We start from the raw sequence: 14,737 nt of genomic DNA on the forward strand, positions 1-14,737 counted from the left end.
TATACACCCAAGCAGCCTCAAGCAGCATGGTTATTGTGTTGCTAAGTCTGTCATTTAACAATATCTGAAGGGTCACAAGCTTCCCATCCCTGGGCTATACTGAATATTTACTCTCAGTTGAATAACTAGTTGAAGGAAAAACCACAAGAGCATCAGATAAATGGCCAATACCAATTCGCCACATGCATGCTTTCATCCCACAAAATCTGTTACATCTTTATTGCCTGGTGTGCTTTTGGTTGCATGCCACTGTACTCTAGGGAATCCTCCACTGGCAGAGTCAAAACACATATTAGCTTATCAACATAACTGCAGAACAGGGAAACTTGTGCCAAGAAGTGGTGCATTCCCTTGCATAAAGCACAAGGGTCAGTCTGGGTAGCACAAACCACCATCTGCGTTAATAGAGGCTTGCTACGTCTGAGGAAACAGCATCAAACTGATTTGCCTGTCTGATTAAGAAATTTAGTAAGGTATCAACTGTTTCCTTTTTAATATGTACCACAGGCCACGTGAGCCATTCTGTTGGTTCCAACTGAGGATTCATCTACTCCAGCACCCTGGTTCCCACAATTGTCAATCAGCACCTGGATATGAAGATAATAGCTCTCTGCTCATCCTCAGAACTGGCCTTCAGTGAAATACTGCCCCCAAACCTGAAGGTTTTGCTTTGACTTACTGGTGCATTTGTCCTTTTAATGTCATCTAAGCTATTAACTGCAAGCACTTAATGTGCAATAAATTATCTTAATTGATTATGAGAAGCATTATCCTGAATCTACTGCCTACAATTCAGTTTCTAATATAATGAACAGAGATTTTTTTTTCCAATATCCCTGCAAGATATTTTTTTAAAAAACAAAATCTATCATGGCACTTCTAAATCATATGGGGGGGGGGAAGGGGGAGGGAGCAGATCTACAGAAGCTAACTCTCTTTTCATGGCTTTTAAAACTCAAATGAAACCACAGAATCCCAAAATCTCCCATCACCTGCATGCTAAAATCAGTTCATAGTAATAAGTCAGTTTGGGTTGTCGTATTTTATTTTACCCCTTATTCAGTGAAACACTGTGCATGGGCCATTCAGAATCTTTTTCCCAGGAAAGTGAATGCTTAGCTTGTGGGAAAGAACTCTTGGATCCTAAAAATAATCATGAGTGCATGGATGTAATTTTCTAAATGAATACAGAAATAATTTGCCATTGCAGGATGCTTTTCCACTCGTAGCCCTATGGTGTCCAGATGGTCTCCCATCGTAGTACTAACCAGATCCAATCCTCCTCAGATTTTCAAGGTCATCTGAAGGCAGCTAATTGCTAGCCAGCTTCCCTCTAGCTGGCCTTGAGTAAAAGGAGGTTTGAAAAACTGCATGGACTGAAACAAAAACTCACTCACCTCAACGTACCCTAACTGCAGAATTTACAAAACAATCTAAATCTATCAAAGCCCACAATAAAGACCCAAGGTGTTGAGTCTTATACGCTGATAAGGGAATGTAAATACATTTACACTTTCATTTAAGAGGAGCAATGCCTAGTGTTACTTGTACCAAAGGCTAGATTTCTGTGAACTTGGTCTGTGGGCCACATATCTATCCTGGACATTGGGGATAGGTTGTTTACTTAGATCAGTGTTGTCCAAACTTGGCCACTTTAAGATGAGTGGACTTCAACTCCCAGAATTCCACAGCCAGCATGAGTTGAAGTCCACTCGTCTTAAAGTGGCCAAGTTTGGACAACACTGACTTAGATGAACCTACTGAATCTATTGGAAACTGATGATTTTAAGCAAAAGCTCACACACCAGCACCAGCAGCTACAAGGATTTTCAGCAAGGGGGAGACTATAGTTTGATTTTTCCACTTTGGGAACCAACACTTCCCTGGTAATTATTTTTGTCTGCCACAACCATTGCTGATCACCAGTTCCATTTTCTATCCCTCTTGCCATTCTTAGTTTCCGCCATCTGAGCTCTTACATTTTATAAATGTATTTACCTGCACTTTCCACACATTATGCCTTTGAAACAGGGCAAGTTACAAAGCATTTTAATTTGGATTTCTACTTTTACCTTTATGTTATTCTTCTATTTTTTTAATTTAAAAAACCATCTTAATTCCAATTAATTCCAAGCACTCAGTTTGTATTTGGAGCTGTAACTGTGTGTGGTATTCTGCAGAAAGAAAATAATTTAACTATCAGAACTAAATCTCTTCTGGACAACTGGCATAGTGCAGAGATTGTGTTGTTGGACTGCTGCTAGGGAGATCCAGGTTCATGTCCGCCCTCAGTCTTTGACTTTGAGCTGGTCGCTCTTTCTGCCTAACCTACCCTACAGGATAGTTGGGGAAAAACTGGAGGAGGGAATGCCACGTGCCTTGAGCTTCTCGACAAAATGCAGGATATACATCTGAGGTGATCAGTGAACTTACCTAAAACACATTTATAAACAGGTTAAACTCCTTTGCCTCCATCTTTAAATATATCTTTTATTATTGACTGGGAATGAAGTTCCATCAATGGCAATAGAGAGCTTTCCCATAATTACTGTCAGGGAAAATGTGCCACTAGCACATAAACGTATGCAACAGCTTTTTGCTGAAGTGTGAATGGCCCAAATGGTAGTATAGGAAAGGAAACAAAACATATATTGTTATATATTGAACAAAACATGTTCCAAACCTTAGAAATGCTGCCTAACAACCAAAAAATAGCTTTATTTACAATTAGTATTGCAAATAATATTTTATCTTAAGGAAACTCTGGGTTTTGCACAATGAAAGCAGCTATATCCTTGCTTTTATTCCCTCCCCCCACATCCATCCATGTCTCATCAAGCATAACTTGATCAGTTTTTAAAATCTGTGTTTTATAATCTTATCTACTGCTCTTGCTGTTCTCCACTTCTCCTAGTTTCTTGATTAACATCTACCAACTCCCTCAATGTACCAATCTCTTAGGAATGTCACATCTGACAGCAGGCAAATGAAAGTTGTAAAAGAGATAATAAGCTACAGTAATGTAGGTTTTATAGCTAGAAGGTGTGAGAGAAAAAAATTGATCATCATATTTCCTCTTAATAAATGATCAGGAAAAATTGAGACAATTTAGAATTTCTATCTTGAGACCATCACTCATGCACAACGCAAGCAGTTCTTACATTAAAAAAAAAGAGGAAGGGAAGATTAATAAAATCCAGACTCCAACCTCTGGCTGCCCAACTTTAGCCAAATTTTAAAATCTCTCATGTTCTAAAGAAAACAAAAAACAGTAGTTAAAAGGGGTATCACAAAACTTAATAGAACTTCTTTAATCTAAATAGCTGTATCCCATAATTTTAAACACTTCCACTCTTTCTGCAAGTATATCATTTACTACTAGATTAGGAAAGCCAATTAAGAAAGAAAATAGTTAGGTTACCCATTATTGCCTGGGAAGCCTTATTGTTTTCCAAATCAAGAAAAAACAATCACTGGAACATTTTGTGAAATGGGTCAGCAGGTCAGCACCTAGATTGTCACATGCAAACCTCAATTTTGTTCACCTTCAGTTTAATTCTCTTTGGATTTGCAACCAGATCATTCTGGAAATAAAAATGATCATAGGGAGTTCTGAAAGAGATAAGCTGCTACAATGCAAAGGTCTTAGTCCAGTGAAAATGTGACTGCATCATAAATGGCACTAATCCACAGACCAAAGTTTATAAAGCTTTATTAAATCTGTTGAACAGCTGTGCAATGAACAAACAAAAATTAAAAAAAAAAACTACTGAGGTTTCACGATTGGATTCTCAGTTCCATGTCCTTTGAGAGAGAGAAAATGCCTTTTCAGCAATGCTCCTCCAAGGAAGATTGTGTGGAGCCAAATGGGAAGATAACAGATAACTTTGGAAAGTAACAGAAAAAGTGTCTGTTTGCCTTCTCCTCAGGGCTATCTTATATTTCACACAAGCAATAGCTCCTAAGGAAGAAAGAAAGCAGTCTTGGTGGGGAAAAAGGGAGTGGAATAAAACCATGAGCCAGGTACTACTAGAAAAAGGGCTCCCCAGAATCCTATGAAGATATGTAACCTAAACAGATGTCACTTTCTTCCACCCATATATGTGAACATGGGCTAATTTGTTTGTGATAACATAATACTTTTGGCCTAAAAAAAAAAAGCAGCATTACTCAACTGACAGCCCCAACTCAATATGGAGAAGCAGCCTAGATATCAGACCTGGTATAGTGATCCATCCCTGCACTCCAATTGCTTTTTCAAGCTAGAAACACTGGCAGCTTAAAATTCAAAAGCAACACAATAAAAAAGGCTCCTCAAACTTTACAGCAGAGCATGCTTTCTTTCCAATTCAGGGTCCTCCATAAAAAGTAGATGTCTGGCAGGGGCAGGAGAGAGTGAGACAGCTTCGGCATCTGTGTGGTAAAAATGGCATCGTGATGATTGTGGGATTTTTGAGCTATGACCTAGATAAGTAGTTTGGAAAACAGGCAGTACACACGTCCCAGTATGGCCTGCTGAGATAATAAGCAGCCTCTGGCTCCAGGAGCTGTCAGGCTTATCAGACACTTGAAAGTTCCCCTTCAGATGAACACAGTGATAAGCACTAGCTTCCTACTGAGCTCAAGATGGAGAAACAGCTTTCCAACTGTTTCAAGAAGATCAGAGACACATGTTCCAAAGGATTGATGGCTACATTCTGATTTAACATCAGACAACACTCAACAGGTCTCTTCACCACCAAATCAGAAATGGAAGGACCAAACTCAAACAATAATACAGAAGGAAGGGATGGACACCCGTGAACAGCTCTGCTTCAAACCCTCAAACAGACATCAATGCCAGTTACTACTATTAACAACTTTTGTCAAATTGTACAGGCAGGTTGTGGAAGTGCAGATAATCATGAATGAAACATTTTAACCGAAACATGTACTCCAATCACATGCCTTATATTCCCTCCTTCCCGTGAAACTGTCCTTTTAAAAGGAAAAAAAAAGTGCAACCAAGTAGAAGATTTTAGGTGCCAACTACGTTGGGATCATGAGCAGAGTCCGGCAGTTGGGAACCAGAGCAGTGGTACAAGAAACAATTCCCCCAGCAGCTGTAGCAGATGAGAAACAAAGCGGCCAAGAAGACCAAGGCACAGATCGTGCAAGGTTTCCGCTCCAACAGAAAACTCAGTAGGTAGAAGCCCATAAACATTGAGTGGCTGAACCACAAGGCTGGGTTGAGGGGTTTGGGAATAAGGAGGACCGGCAGTAACCACTGGAGACAGTACATGATGCCTGGTGGTCAGGACGTCACAGTGATGGCAGCAATCCAAGTAGTAGTATGAAACTTCTCCTCTGCACATTCAGCTCTTCACCAGTCAGGTAACCAGGCTTCATAAAACTTGGGGATAAGATACAAGTAAATCTTGATAGAAAAGAAAGGGAGGAAAAAAGGACAGGTCAGTAACACAAATTCTTTTTGTTTTTTATATATGTATTGCTTACTAATACAATCCATCAGAAATCTAGGACTTCCCATCCCTTTAAATGTTATTGAAGCCAAAAATCTCTATTTCATGCAACACAACATTTTAGCTACTTTTTCTCCAAGACAGTGGACAGAATGGGCATGGAACATTTGCAGCGTCTTTTTCAGTTACGTACAGCTTGTTCAATATATTTGTGTCCCTTGTTGTTTGAGTATACACTTTGGTCAAAAAGACCAAAGCCAATTTCAACTATGAGCATCAATATGTGAAAACTTCCTGAATATGAATGACAAGTTTTTCCTGGATCTGGAATATAACAGCAACAGAACTACACACCTTCTCTCACTGCAAGGAAGTTATTATAACTGGGGGGAAATCAACATAATTTACAATGAATTCTGTTCTTTCCTTTTCCCCTCAAATATTGAGGGTGATATAGAACTGCCCAATGTAAGAGCCAGTAAGTACCTGGTTTAAGTTTTACCTTAGTCCTGAATGAACTAAATGGGTTTTTAAAGCCACCATTTCTCAATCTCAGAACCACATCAACTATTTGGAGTAAATACTGATTTAGCCATACAGCTCTGTCATAGGGATGTTGAGAATTTATATGCACCATTTTTAAAATGTAAAATGCATTAAATAAATGCTATTCAACTTAGATGAGAAGGGAAAAATGCAAGTACTGTAAAACAAAGATTGGAAACCAGGGAGAAAAAGAGAGGTCCTCTCACGTACGGAATGATTTCACTCATTTCTTTGGACAGAAATGTAAGCTAACTTCTAACTTCCAAGTGAAAAGTCTCTTTAAGAAAAGACTTAAAAATGAGGACATACATTTTTAGGAAATAATCCCACTTTGGCATAAAAATGTAATGAACCAGTTACATTTTCATACTCCTGTTTCTTGAAACAATAGAAATGTAACTGAGGTTATACTTCTAAGAATATATAGAATCTGAAAAACACATTTACAGTTCAGCTGAAAAAAGGAATCCCAGAGGGAAAACCTGTGACATCGTGCTTGTACAACTTATGATCTACCAAGATAATTAGCTTTAGTACTTTACAGGAAAGCTGATCTTTAGAATTAATTCTATAGCTGCAGCAGTATATATTTCCCATTTATACAGAAACAAATACACGCAGTGTAATGCACTGGTATATTACCTTTGCTAAGATAAGTAACTTACTACTGTTGCAGTGGTAAATGCCAAGAAATGCCTGTCATCCTAGCTCCTGTCTCCTAAGATTCAGGTAAGAGCAAGCAATAGCACTTTTACTTTATGAAGGCGGAGTGACACCATGAAATCGACCGTGGCATCCTTAAAACAAAACAAAACAAAACAATTTTGAAGCATGGCATCCAGCTGAACAGCACTTATTTAATGTAAGGATAAATTTTTGGGGATACATGGTATATTTGTGCTCAAGAAAAAGAATTTAGTTGTAGTTCACTTGAAGATGGGTAGCAAGAGTTTTCCAACCTATAAATGTGCTCAATATTCTTAAGCAGGTACATGATATTACAGAAAGGCTTATTAAATATTGTCAGTATATTGTCTCATCACATCTTATATGACACCTTATGCATTATTTCAACTGATAAAAATACATAGAGATCATCCCATCGGATTCAGATCATACATACTTCTCTCTAGGACAAAGTTCTGGAAAAAACAACAAGAAGCTCTTTAGGTGACAAGTATTTCTTTAATATATGGGTCCTTAGCTTGCTTTCTTATTTAATGTCAATATCCAATCCACAGTTAATGTAACTTTGGAATCTGGGTCACCTGAAATATATTCCCCCCATAAATAAACCTGTTATACTAGCCTGCCAAATCTCCCAGTTTCCCTCCCATTCAGAAACTCTTTAAATTGCTGTAATTATGAACATGAAGGAAAATTAAGAACCTAAGGAAGAATATTATAGTGCAATCTGTTTACGGTTCTCTTAATGATAGCAGCGCAGGGGGTATATATGACTAGAGTGACCTGAGGTTTGTAACTAGCTTCATTTATGGGTGAAAAACAAAGCATGTGTAAATAAAAAGTTCTCTTTTATGGCAGCGAAGAAAGTTTTTTAGGATCAGATAGAGATAACAAAGAACTAGCAAAGATAAAAGGCTATTCCACTCCAGGCTCCACTGAAAAGCTATCAGATAGTATTATGCACATTGTCATAGAAACCATCACATAAGGCTAACTAACTTGGGAACATCCAAAGATTTTGTGAAGTCCCACTCTGCTGATAACTTTCTCTCTTGCAGTTGCTGCAGGCAGAAAACCATATCAGCTGCTTGCCTACTTGTTCTGAAAGAACCCACGCCTCCAGGAATACTCAGAAAGTTATTTCAAGAAAGGGGTTTTTTTCCAACTTACACTCTAGCAAGCACTTTTCTTAAAATATAGATGACAGTTTTCAGTTTAGTTGCTCAACTTCTTTAGCTGCCTTCACTCTATAGGCACGGAATCTAACAAGCCAAAGCTGAAGGGCCCCTTCATCACAGGGGCAAAACCAAAATCCAGATGTTTGGGGCAACTGAAATGGGAAATGGATGGTATTGACCCCTTCCCCTCACTCTTCTTTAGACCGCTGGTCAACTTGCTGAATATTTTCAAAGAGGGAAAAACCTGCAGGGGAAATGGGGAAAATCGGTAAAAAATAATTCCCCTTCTTTTACTGGTAAGGGTATAGCGTGTGCAGAACGCTCACCAATAGTAGCAAGTTTATAATCCTAATTAATGGTAGCAGGTGCCATCTGCTGTCAAGGACTCTATGACATAGTTCACCATACTGCGGTTTTGAAGATTTTCTCAACCCAACCTACCTCACAGGATTGTTGCTATGGGGGAATTTGGGAAAGGAAATGCTATGTATTCTTCCTTGAACTCTTGAGGGAAAGGCAGGACATATATCTAATAAAATAAATAAGTAAAACACACACTGAGGCTTAGCATTGTATAGAATGCTATAGCTTCTTCAACAACCTGTAATTTAAAATAAATTAAAATAAATTATAAAAAAAGCCCGTTGGTCTAGTGGTTAAGGCACCAGGGTAGAAACCAGGAGAGTGTGAGTTCTAGTCCTACCTTAGGCATGAAAGCCAGCTAGGTGACTTTGGGCCAGTTGCTCTCTCTTAGCCCAATTAACTTCACAGGGTTGCTGTTGTGGGGAAAATAAGAGGAGACAGGAGTATTAGGTATGTTTGCTACCTTGAGTTATTTATAAAAATAATAAAGACGGATTTAAAATTTTTTTTTAAAAATGCTGGTATAGTGTTGTGTGAATCCATTCTGCTGAGGTAGTCTTGGCTTAATGTATTATGTAAATCTAACCATTATGGTTAGATCATAATCATGGTTTATTACTGTCAAATATGGTTTATTCATATCATCATTAAGCACAATGTATGAACCAAGCTACAGTATGAGTTGGCTGTTTGCTCTATTGTGATGTTTAGAGTATGATGTGTGGATCCAGCTACAGTGTGAATGGCTTTGCTCATTACTGTAGCTGTCTGAAAGATATTTTCATAATGAAACAGAGAAATATACTGTTAAGTTTTTTTCTTCATAGCTAATTGAGCAAGGCACAGTAAGTTAGTTCATGCATGTTAAGCCAAAGTAAACAAACCACATTATGGCCTATCATTATATATGAATCAGAGATCTAAGTTTATCCTTACTGATGTTAGAATCCATCATCTGAGTGGTAGGAGCAGATGTTCATGGGAATTAGAAGCCTATCATTCATTCATAAACTTTCCCAAAGTATGAAGCATCTTGGATTTGACACAGCTCAATCCCTTACCACTTTATATAGACATCATGAAAACACTGTTGTCTACTATCTTAAGTTTTTCTGGTGTTCTATGAAAATTGTATGTTGTCCAGGCTGAATTTCTGCAAAACCATGAAAATATTTTAATTGTAGATTTAGTCTGCTTTTTTCTAAGCATCTTACTAATGGTACTTTCAACTGTTTCCCACAGTTTACAGTTTTAGAGAGAAAGAAGAATCCACACAAAATCTCACGTTCAACTGCAGATATGTATTATTAAAAGAATCTTAGGCATCAGGTCTGGGAAAGGCTTCTGCCCAAAACCAAAACCTATCCACTGTCTAGAAGATCAAGCTAATGCTAGAGCAAGTTAGATCATGATTTTAGATATGACAATTAAATCTTTGGATCTGATGACCATAATGCATTAGCAATAAAGTAAGGACTCCCTGACATCCAGTTCAACTCCTAGTGATTTTGTGGACATGTCCATGCAAGTTTCTTGATTGACTGTAGTTTGCCACTGCCTTCTTCAAGGAAGTTTTTTTTTTTTAAATCCCCATCTTGGTATAGCCCTGGGATTTCCATTCACGTACTAACCAAATCTGACTCTGCTTAGATTTTTGAGATCACCCAAGGTTCACTAAATGTTGTCATTAATTAGACATACTACTGATCATCTGAGATTTCCCTGTATCTTGCATTGAAATCATCAAGGAAGCATTTAATAGGAGCATTCAAGTTATCAAAATTGCATTAACTTCAAAGTACAAAAATAGTGAAAATAGTAACTTTTCAGTTCCTGAATATTCATTTGCCTCTCCCCATTCTTTAGAATATCTCCTCCATTATAAACTTAATTCCCATTTCCTTGCCACTTGGAGACATTTACATGCCAACATTATGAGATCATCATCTGGGAGTGGCATGAAACAGACCATGACTAGTTCTCCTTTATACATTGACCACATCTTACAAGCTATTCATGAACACTGAGCAAGAAAGATCTATGGTTTATATTTATTTGTTCTAGGTATCTCAAGACAAGAAACCATGTAAAGCTTTTATCTCATTCTCCCACAGTCTACCAGGAGAATTTGAGCCATCAAGATGACCTGAAGAAGGAAAAACTGGCTTTAAATAAAACCAGAAGAATCTCATTAAATAATCTGAACCCTTAGAAATGCAAGCCATATGAGCAAAGCTACAGACTTTTGTACATAACGAAAAGTTTAACAACTCCAAAGCAAAAAGAATATTTGGGGAACTTTTGGTGTATGAGAAATAACAGAATATAAGGAAATATCAGAAATAAATTACTAGGTTCATTTAAGTCAGATCTTTCGATTGTGAAAAATATAGAAGGAAAAGGAGGTGTTTTTCTCCTTTTGGCAAAGGGAATTGTTATTCTTCAATAAAATCAAATCTTCAGATAAATGGAGAAATACTATGAATCAGGAATTTCATCCTAAGACAGGCTTCCATGCCTTTTTTCTTTTACCCTATATCAGCTAAATTAAATATTTTCCATTTTTACAGGAGCTAATAAATATCAAATAATGCAGCAGTATTTTATTTTTGTTGAGGATGAATGAAAATAAGATAAATATCTCACCACAGTACATACAATTCCATTGAGGGAAATCTTTTCCCTTTTTTGTGGCTTTGGTGTTCTGTGTAGCTAGATAGACTTTCTTCCCTTAAGAAAATGAAACAGTTTGTTGCCGAAGGCATTAGCGACAAGTTGAAATTGCCTGTCTTGTATTTGTATATCAGAAACAACACACTGCAAACTATCCTGGTCACAAAATTAATCCTACTGAAATATATCCACCTCTAAGAATTACTTCATGATACAAGAGCAAATAAAACCAACAAATTTCCCCCTGTGATTTAGCAGCATTTTTTGTGAGGGGTGCCTTCAAATCAGTATTGACTTCTGAGACTACCGGAGTAGTTACCCTGCAGTTTTCTTGGCAAGATTTTTGGAAGTGGTTTGCCACTGCCTTCTTCTTAGGGCTGAGGGAAAGTGACTGGCCCAAGGTCACCCAGTTGGCTTCATGCCTAAGCTGGGAATAGAACTCTCCTTGTTTATAGCCAGGTGTCTTAACCACTACAACAAACTGCCTCTCCATCAGCAATTTAAAAAGATTTTTTTAAAAAAATATATCAAGATATCCATATATACTGGACCCAAAATGATACCAGCAGGAGATAGAGAAAAGTCATATTACTGTCAAATGTGGATTAATGTTTAAAGAAGAAGTACATTCATGTAGATATTATTTGTACTAAACACAATCAATCAGAGGATGGAAAAAGAGCTAGAAGAAAAAACATATGGAGTTGAAACAGATAAGTTATCAAAACTCCCTGGAATTGCACAATATAGAACAGAAAATCTCTTCTTAAAAACAAAAAAGGTGAAATTCAAATAAAACAGGAAATGGTCTTTCACTATAAGTTTAATAAAATATCACTATTTAAGATTGTTACCATCTCTGATTTGTTTATTTTCATCTTGAGTAAAATTATCTCAGTGTCCAAGCCCAACATTTAATAATCTATGAAATCAAACTATCTTGGTAGTCTTAACATTTTCCTCTGTTCCTCTATAACCTTAATATACTGGACACAAATTTGATTTTACAAATGCATTTCTTCCTTATGTTTCCATCTAGTTGTCTACCTACATCACAAATTGGTTTCAAAAGTGAAAGGAGAAGCCTCAAATATGGAAACCAAGAAAAAATAATCATAAATATGCAGCAGGAATAATTTTACCTCTTGGTTTTTCAAAAACATTAAGTATCCCCAAACACAGAACTAAAGTTATCTAAAATATATATTACCCTATCTGCCAAAAGCTGTATTAGCATTTCCACAGTTTTCCAGCAAAGAACTAGCAGATCTCTCACTGTTAAACTGATTACTAAATCCCTATGCTGAAATAACTTCTTAAGTTAGGGATTCCCACTTTAGAAAAACACGGCAGATTTTACTAGTCTACCACTTTTACAGATCCATTTACTATCACCATACTGTTTGTTCTCTAGCGCCCAAAGTACATGGGTACGACAGAAAAGACTGAGAGTGGTTAAGAAAGGCCTACCATGAGTAATGATAACTTACAGAGAGTCATAATGATGACCTCGGTAAAAGAAGTTAATATTTAATATGCCTGACAAGTTGAGACATGACCCCTTTAATTCATCATTCTGTTTCAACAGCGGCCTTTCATGGGCCTCTGTGAAGCTCACAAGCAGGAAAACAACACCCCAACAAACTACTCTTGCCAAACCCTGGGTCTATCACGCTACTGAGGGTGACTAACAGCCATTCGTGGATCCATTTCCCACAAACCTTTCTATCCCTCTGGAACAGCCAGCTAAGCTGGTACCAGACATCTCTAGAAAGTTATGTTCGCCATGCAGAACCGGCACTGCCAAATAAACGTGTAACTTCTGGCTATCCTGTTCCTTCCCTCTGTCTGGGCTGCTTCAGGAATAGCACTGAACAGAAAGGCAGCCAGTATCATCCTCTTGTTGCAGGGGACTCCAGAAGCAAACCACGCGTTCGGGATCCGGGCGTGCGGGCGGCGGGTGCGGCTCCGCTGACCCGCTCCACCTTTGCAGAACCGAACTTCCCAGGGCGATCCTCGAGTCCTGCCCTGAGAACGGACCTGATGGCCGGAGGGGGGAGGGACGAGAAGCGATCGCTCGGCCCAGCCGATCAGCGGCCACGGACACCGCAGAATCCAGTAAAGGCCTCCCAGCCCAAATGAGATACGGAACCCACCCAAATAAAGGCGCTCACCCCGTCCCCGTGCCGCCAGCGCTGCTTATGAGTAAGCGACACACCCTTCCCTCTCCCGGCGCCACGACACATCCCCCCTCAGGGCTGCCGTCGAGAGACAGGAGCCCACCCGCCGGGCTTACACCTTCCCAGCGAGAGTTGCCTCAACACCTTCGAGAGCGCCCCACCGCCCCCACCCCAAGGCAGCACCATTACCTGCCCTCCACGCCATAGCGCCCTGTCGCCCCACGCCACACTCACTCGTTCGCTGCGTCTCTCGCTCCACGTAGGACCTTCAACTGTCCTCTCGGATCGCCGAGGCCAGCGCCTTCTTTTAGAGCGCTAGCAATTCAACTCCTCCTGGAAGGCCGAGTAGCCCTCGGCTTTTCACACACGTCTCTTATTCTACTTTTGCTCTTCTACTACAGGAATAATCGTCCCGTCCCCAAGAATCGAGTGGTGTTCTGAGCAGGCATCGCTGTAGATGGCCCTACCGTTTCGCTCTCACTAGGCGGAAAGGTCCTTTCGTTAGGCTGGAAGCGGAAGATGCCTCGTAAATACTGTATGCAAGAAATAGAATGAGGGGGGAGGTGGGTGGAAAGTACGTACTGGAATGCGACAGAGACGGACTTCGGAGGAGGAGGGTGCGGCTGCGCTAATGGGATGACGAGCGTGAAGCCGGTCCCGCAGTCTTCCTCGTGCCTCGTTCAGGAGCCGCGATCGAAGTGCTCCCGTCCGCAATAGCGGGGGCCGTTTCCCTCGAAACATGAGAAGCACCAGGTTCCCTGGGGCTGCGGCCACAAAAGGAGGTGGAAACGAAGCGAACCAGACTCCAAGGGGAGAGGAGAGCACTTTGGATTACTCCCCTCCGTGAGAACAACTCCTTGCAGGCAGAAATATAGCAGATCAGGGGAAAAGGTTCTACTCTTGCTTATGATTTTGGCAATTTTTTTCTACTTGCAGAAGCTTTTTACTTTTTCAGAGATGCTGAAAAATATCCCTGCCACGTTAATCAGGGACCTGAAATTCTGGTGGGGGCCCCTGAACATTGTCGGCTGGCTGTAGCTTTGGAGAGAAAGCAATACAAACCGCTTTGTTTAAATGGACGGTTGTTAACGGCGCTGTTGGGCTGCCTCGTTTGGTTGTTTTTTTTTTTTTTTTGTAAATTGCATTCCTTATTAGAATAGATTGGGATTTGAGGCCCTGTTTTTACGTTTTGTACATGAAATGGCTTTTAATGAGAATGGCAGGCTGAGGTAGCTTATGTTTTGGTTACTGAATTGATTTATTTAGCAAATTTATATAGCCACCCATCTCACCGAAGCGACTCTGAGTGGCATACAACAATCAGATAAAGGCAGATATAAAAACAACAGAAGAAATATAAAAAACCACATTAATACATACCATAGAAAAACAAAAATACAAACCATAGTGGAAGGAAGAATAAGAATGGCCCCCTCAACAATGGAGCCATCTAAGCAAGTCTCTGGTTCCCTGGGAGCCCCAGGCCTCATCACATAGCCAAGTTTTGAGGGCCTTTTGGAATAGCAAAAGGGATGGCATTAATCTAATCTCGGGAGGATGTTCCATGAGGGAGGTGTCCCAGCAGAGAAGGCATGTCTCCTGGGACCCACCAAATGTAGGTCCCTAGCCAATGCTGCCCGCAGCATGC

At 39.6% G+C, this 14,737-nt stretch overlaps 1 protein-coding gene across 9 annotated transcripts; it reads right to left on the reverse strand.

Annotated features, from left to right (window-relative positions):
- Positions 1-3,695: 3,695 nt before the first annotated feature.
- Positions 3,696-13,626, reverse strand: BLCAP (BLCAP apoptosis inducing factor). 9 transcript variants are annotated; one of them, XM_088153447.1, is made up of 4 exons: positions 13,324-13,626; positions 8,577-8,649; positions 6,651-6,805; positions 3,696-5,416 (listed from the first exon to the last, which is right to left on the reverse strand). In XM_088153447.1, exon 4 carries the CDS (start codon positions 5,279-5,281, stop codon positions 5,018-5,020), a length of 264 nt encoding a protein of 87 aa, XP_088009573.1. In that variant the 5' UTR covers positions 5,282-5,416; positions 6,651-6,805; positions 8,577-8,649; positions 13,324-13,626; the 3' UTR covers positions 3,696-5,017. The 9 variants fall into 9 exon arrangements, with proteins under 9 accessions (XP_088009573.1, XP_025029189.1, XP_088009574.1 ...); XM_025173421.2 differs by having other exon boundaries at positions 13,279-13,626; XM_088153448.1 differs by lacking the exon at positions 8,577-8,649.
- Positions 13,627-14,737: the final 1,111 nt, after the last annotated feature.

Source organism: Python bivittatus, unplaced genomic scaffold (genome assembly GCF_059951505.1).
Source record: "Python bivittatus isolate LINGU-HERP-01145 unplaced genomic scaffold, Pbiv_v1 ctg000700_np1212, whole genome shotgun sequence".
NCBI classification, from domain to species: domain Eukaryota; kingdom Metazoa; phylum Chordata; class Lepidosauria; order Squamata; family Pythonidae; genus Python; species Python bivittatus.

Excerpts from the sequence above, each read along its gene's own strand:
- BLCAP (XM_088153450.1), bottom strand. The coding sequence starts at position 5,281 with ATGTACTGTCTCCAGTGGTTACTGCCGGTCCTCCTTATTCCCAAACCC.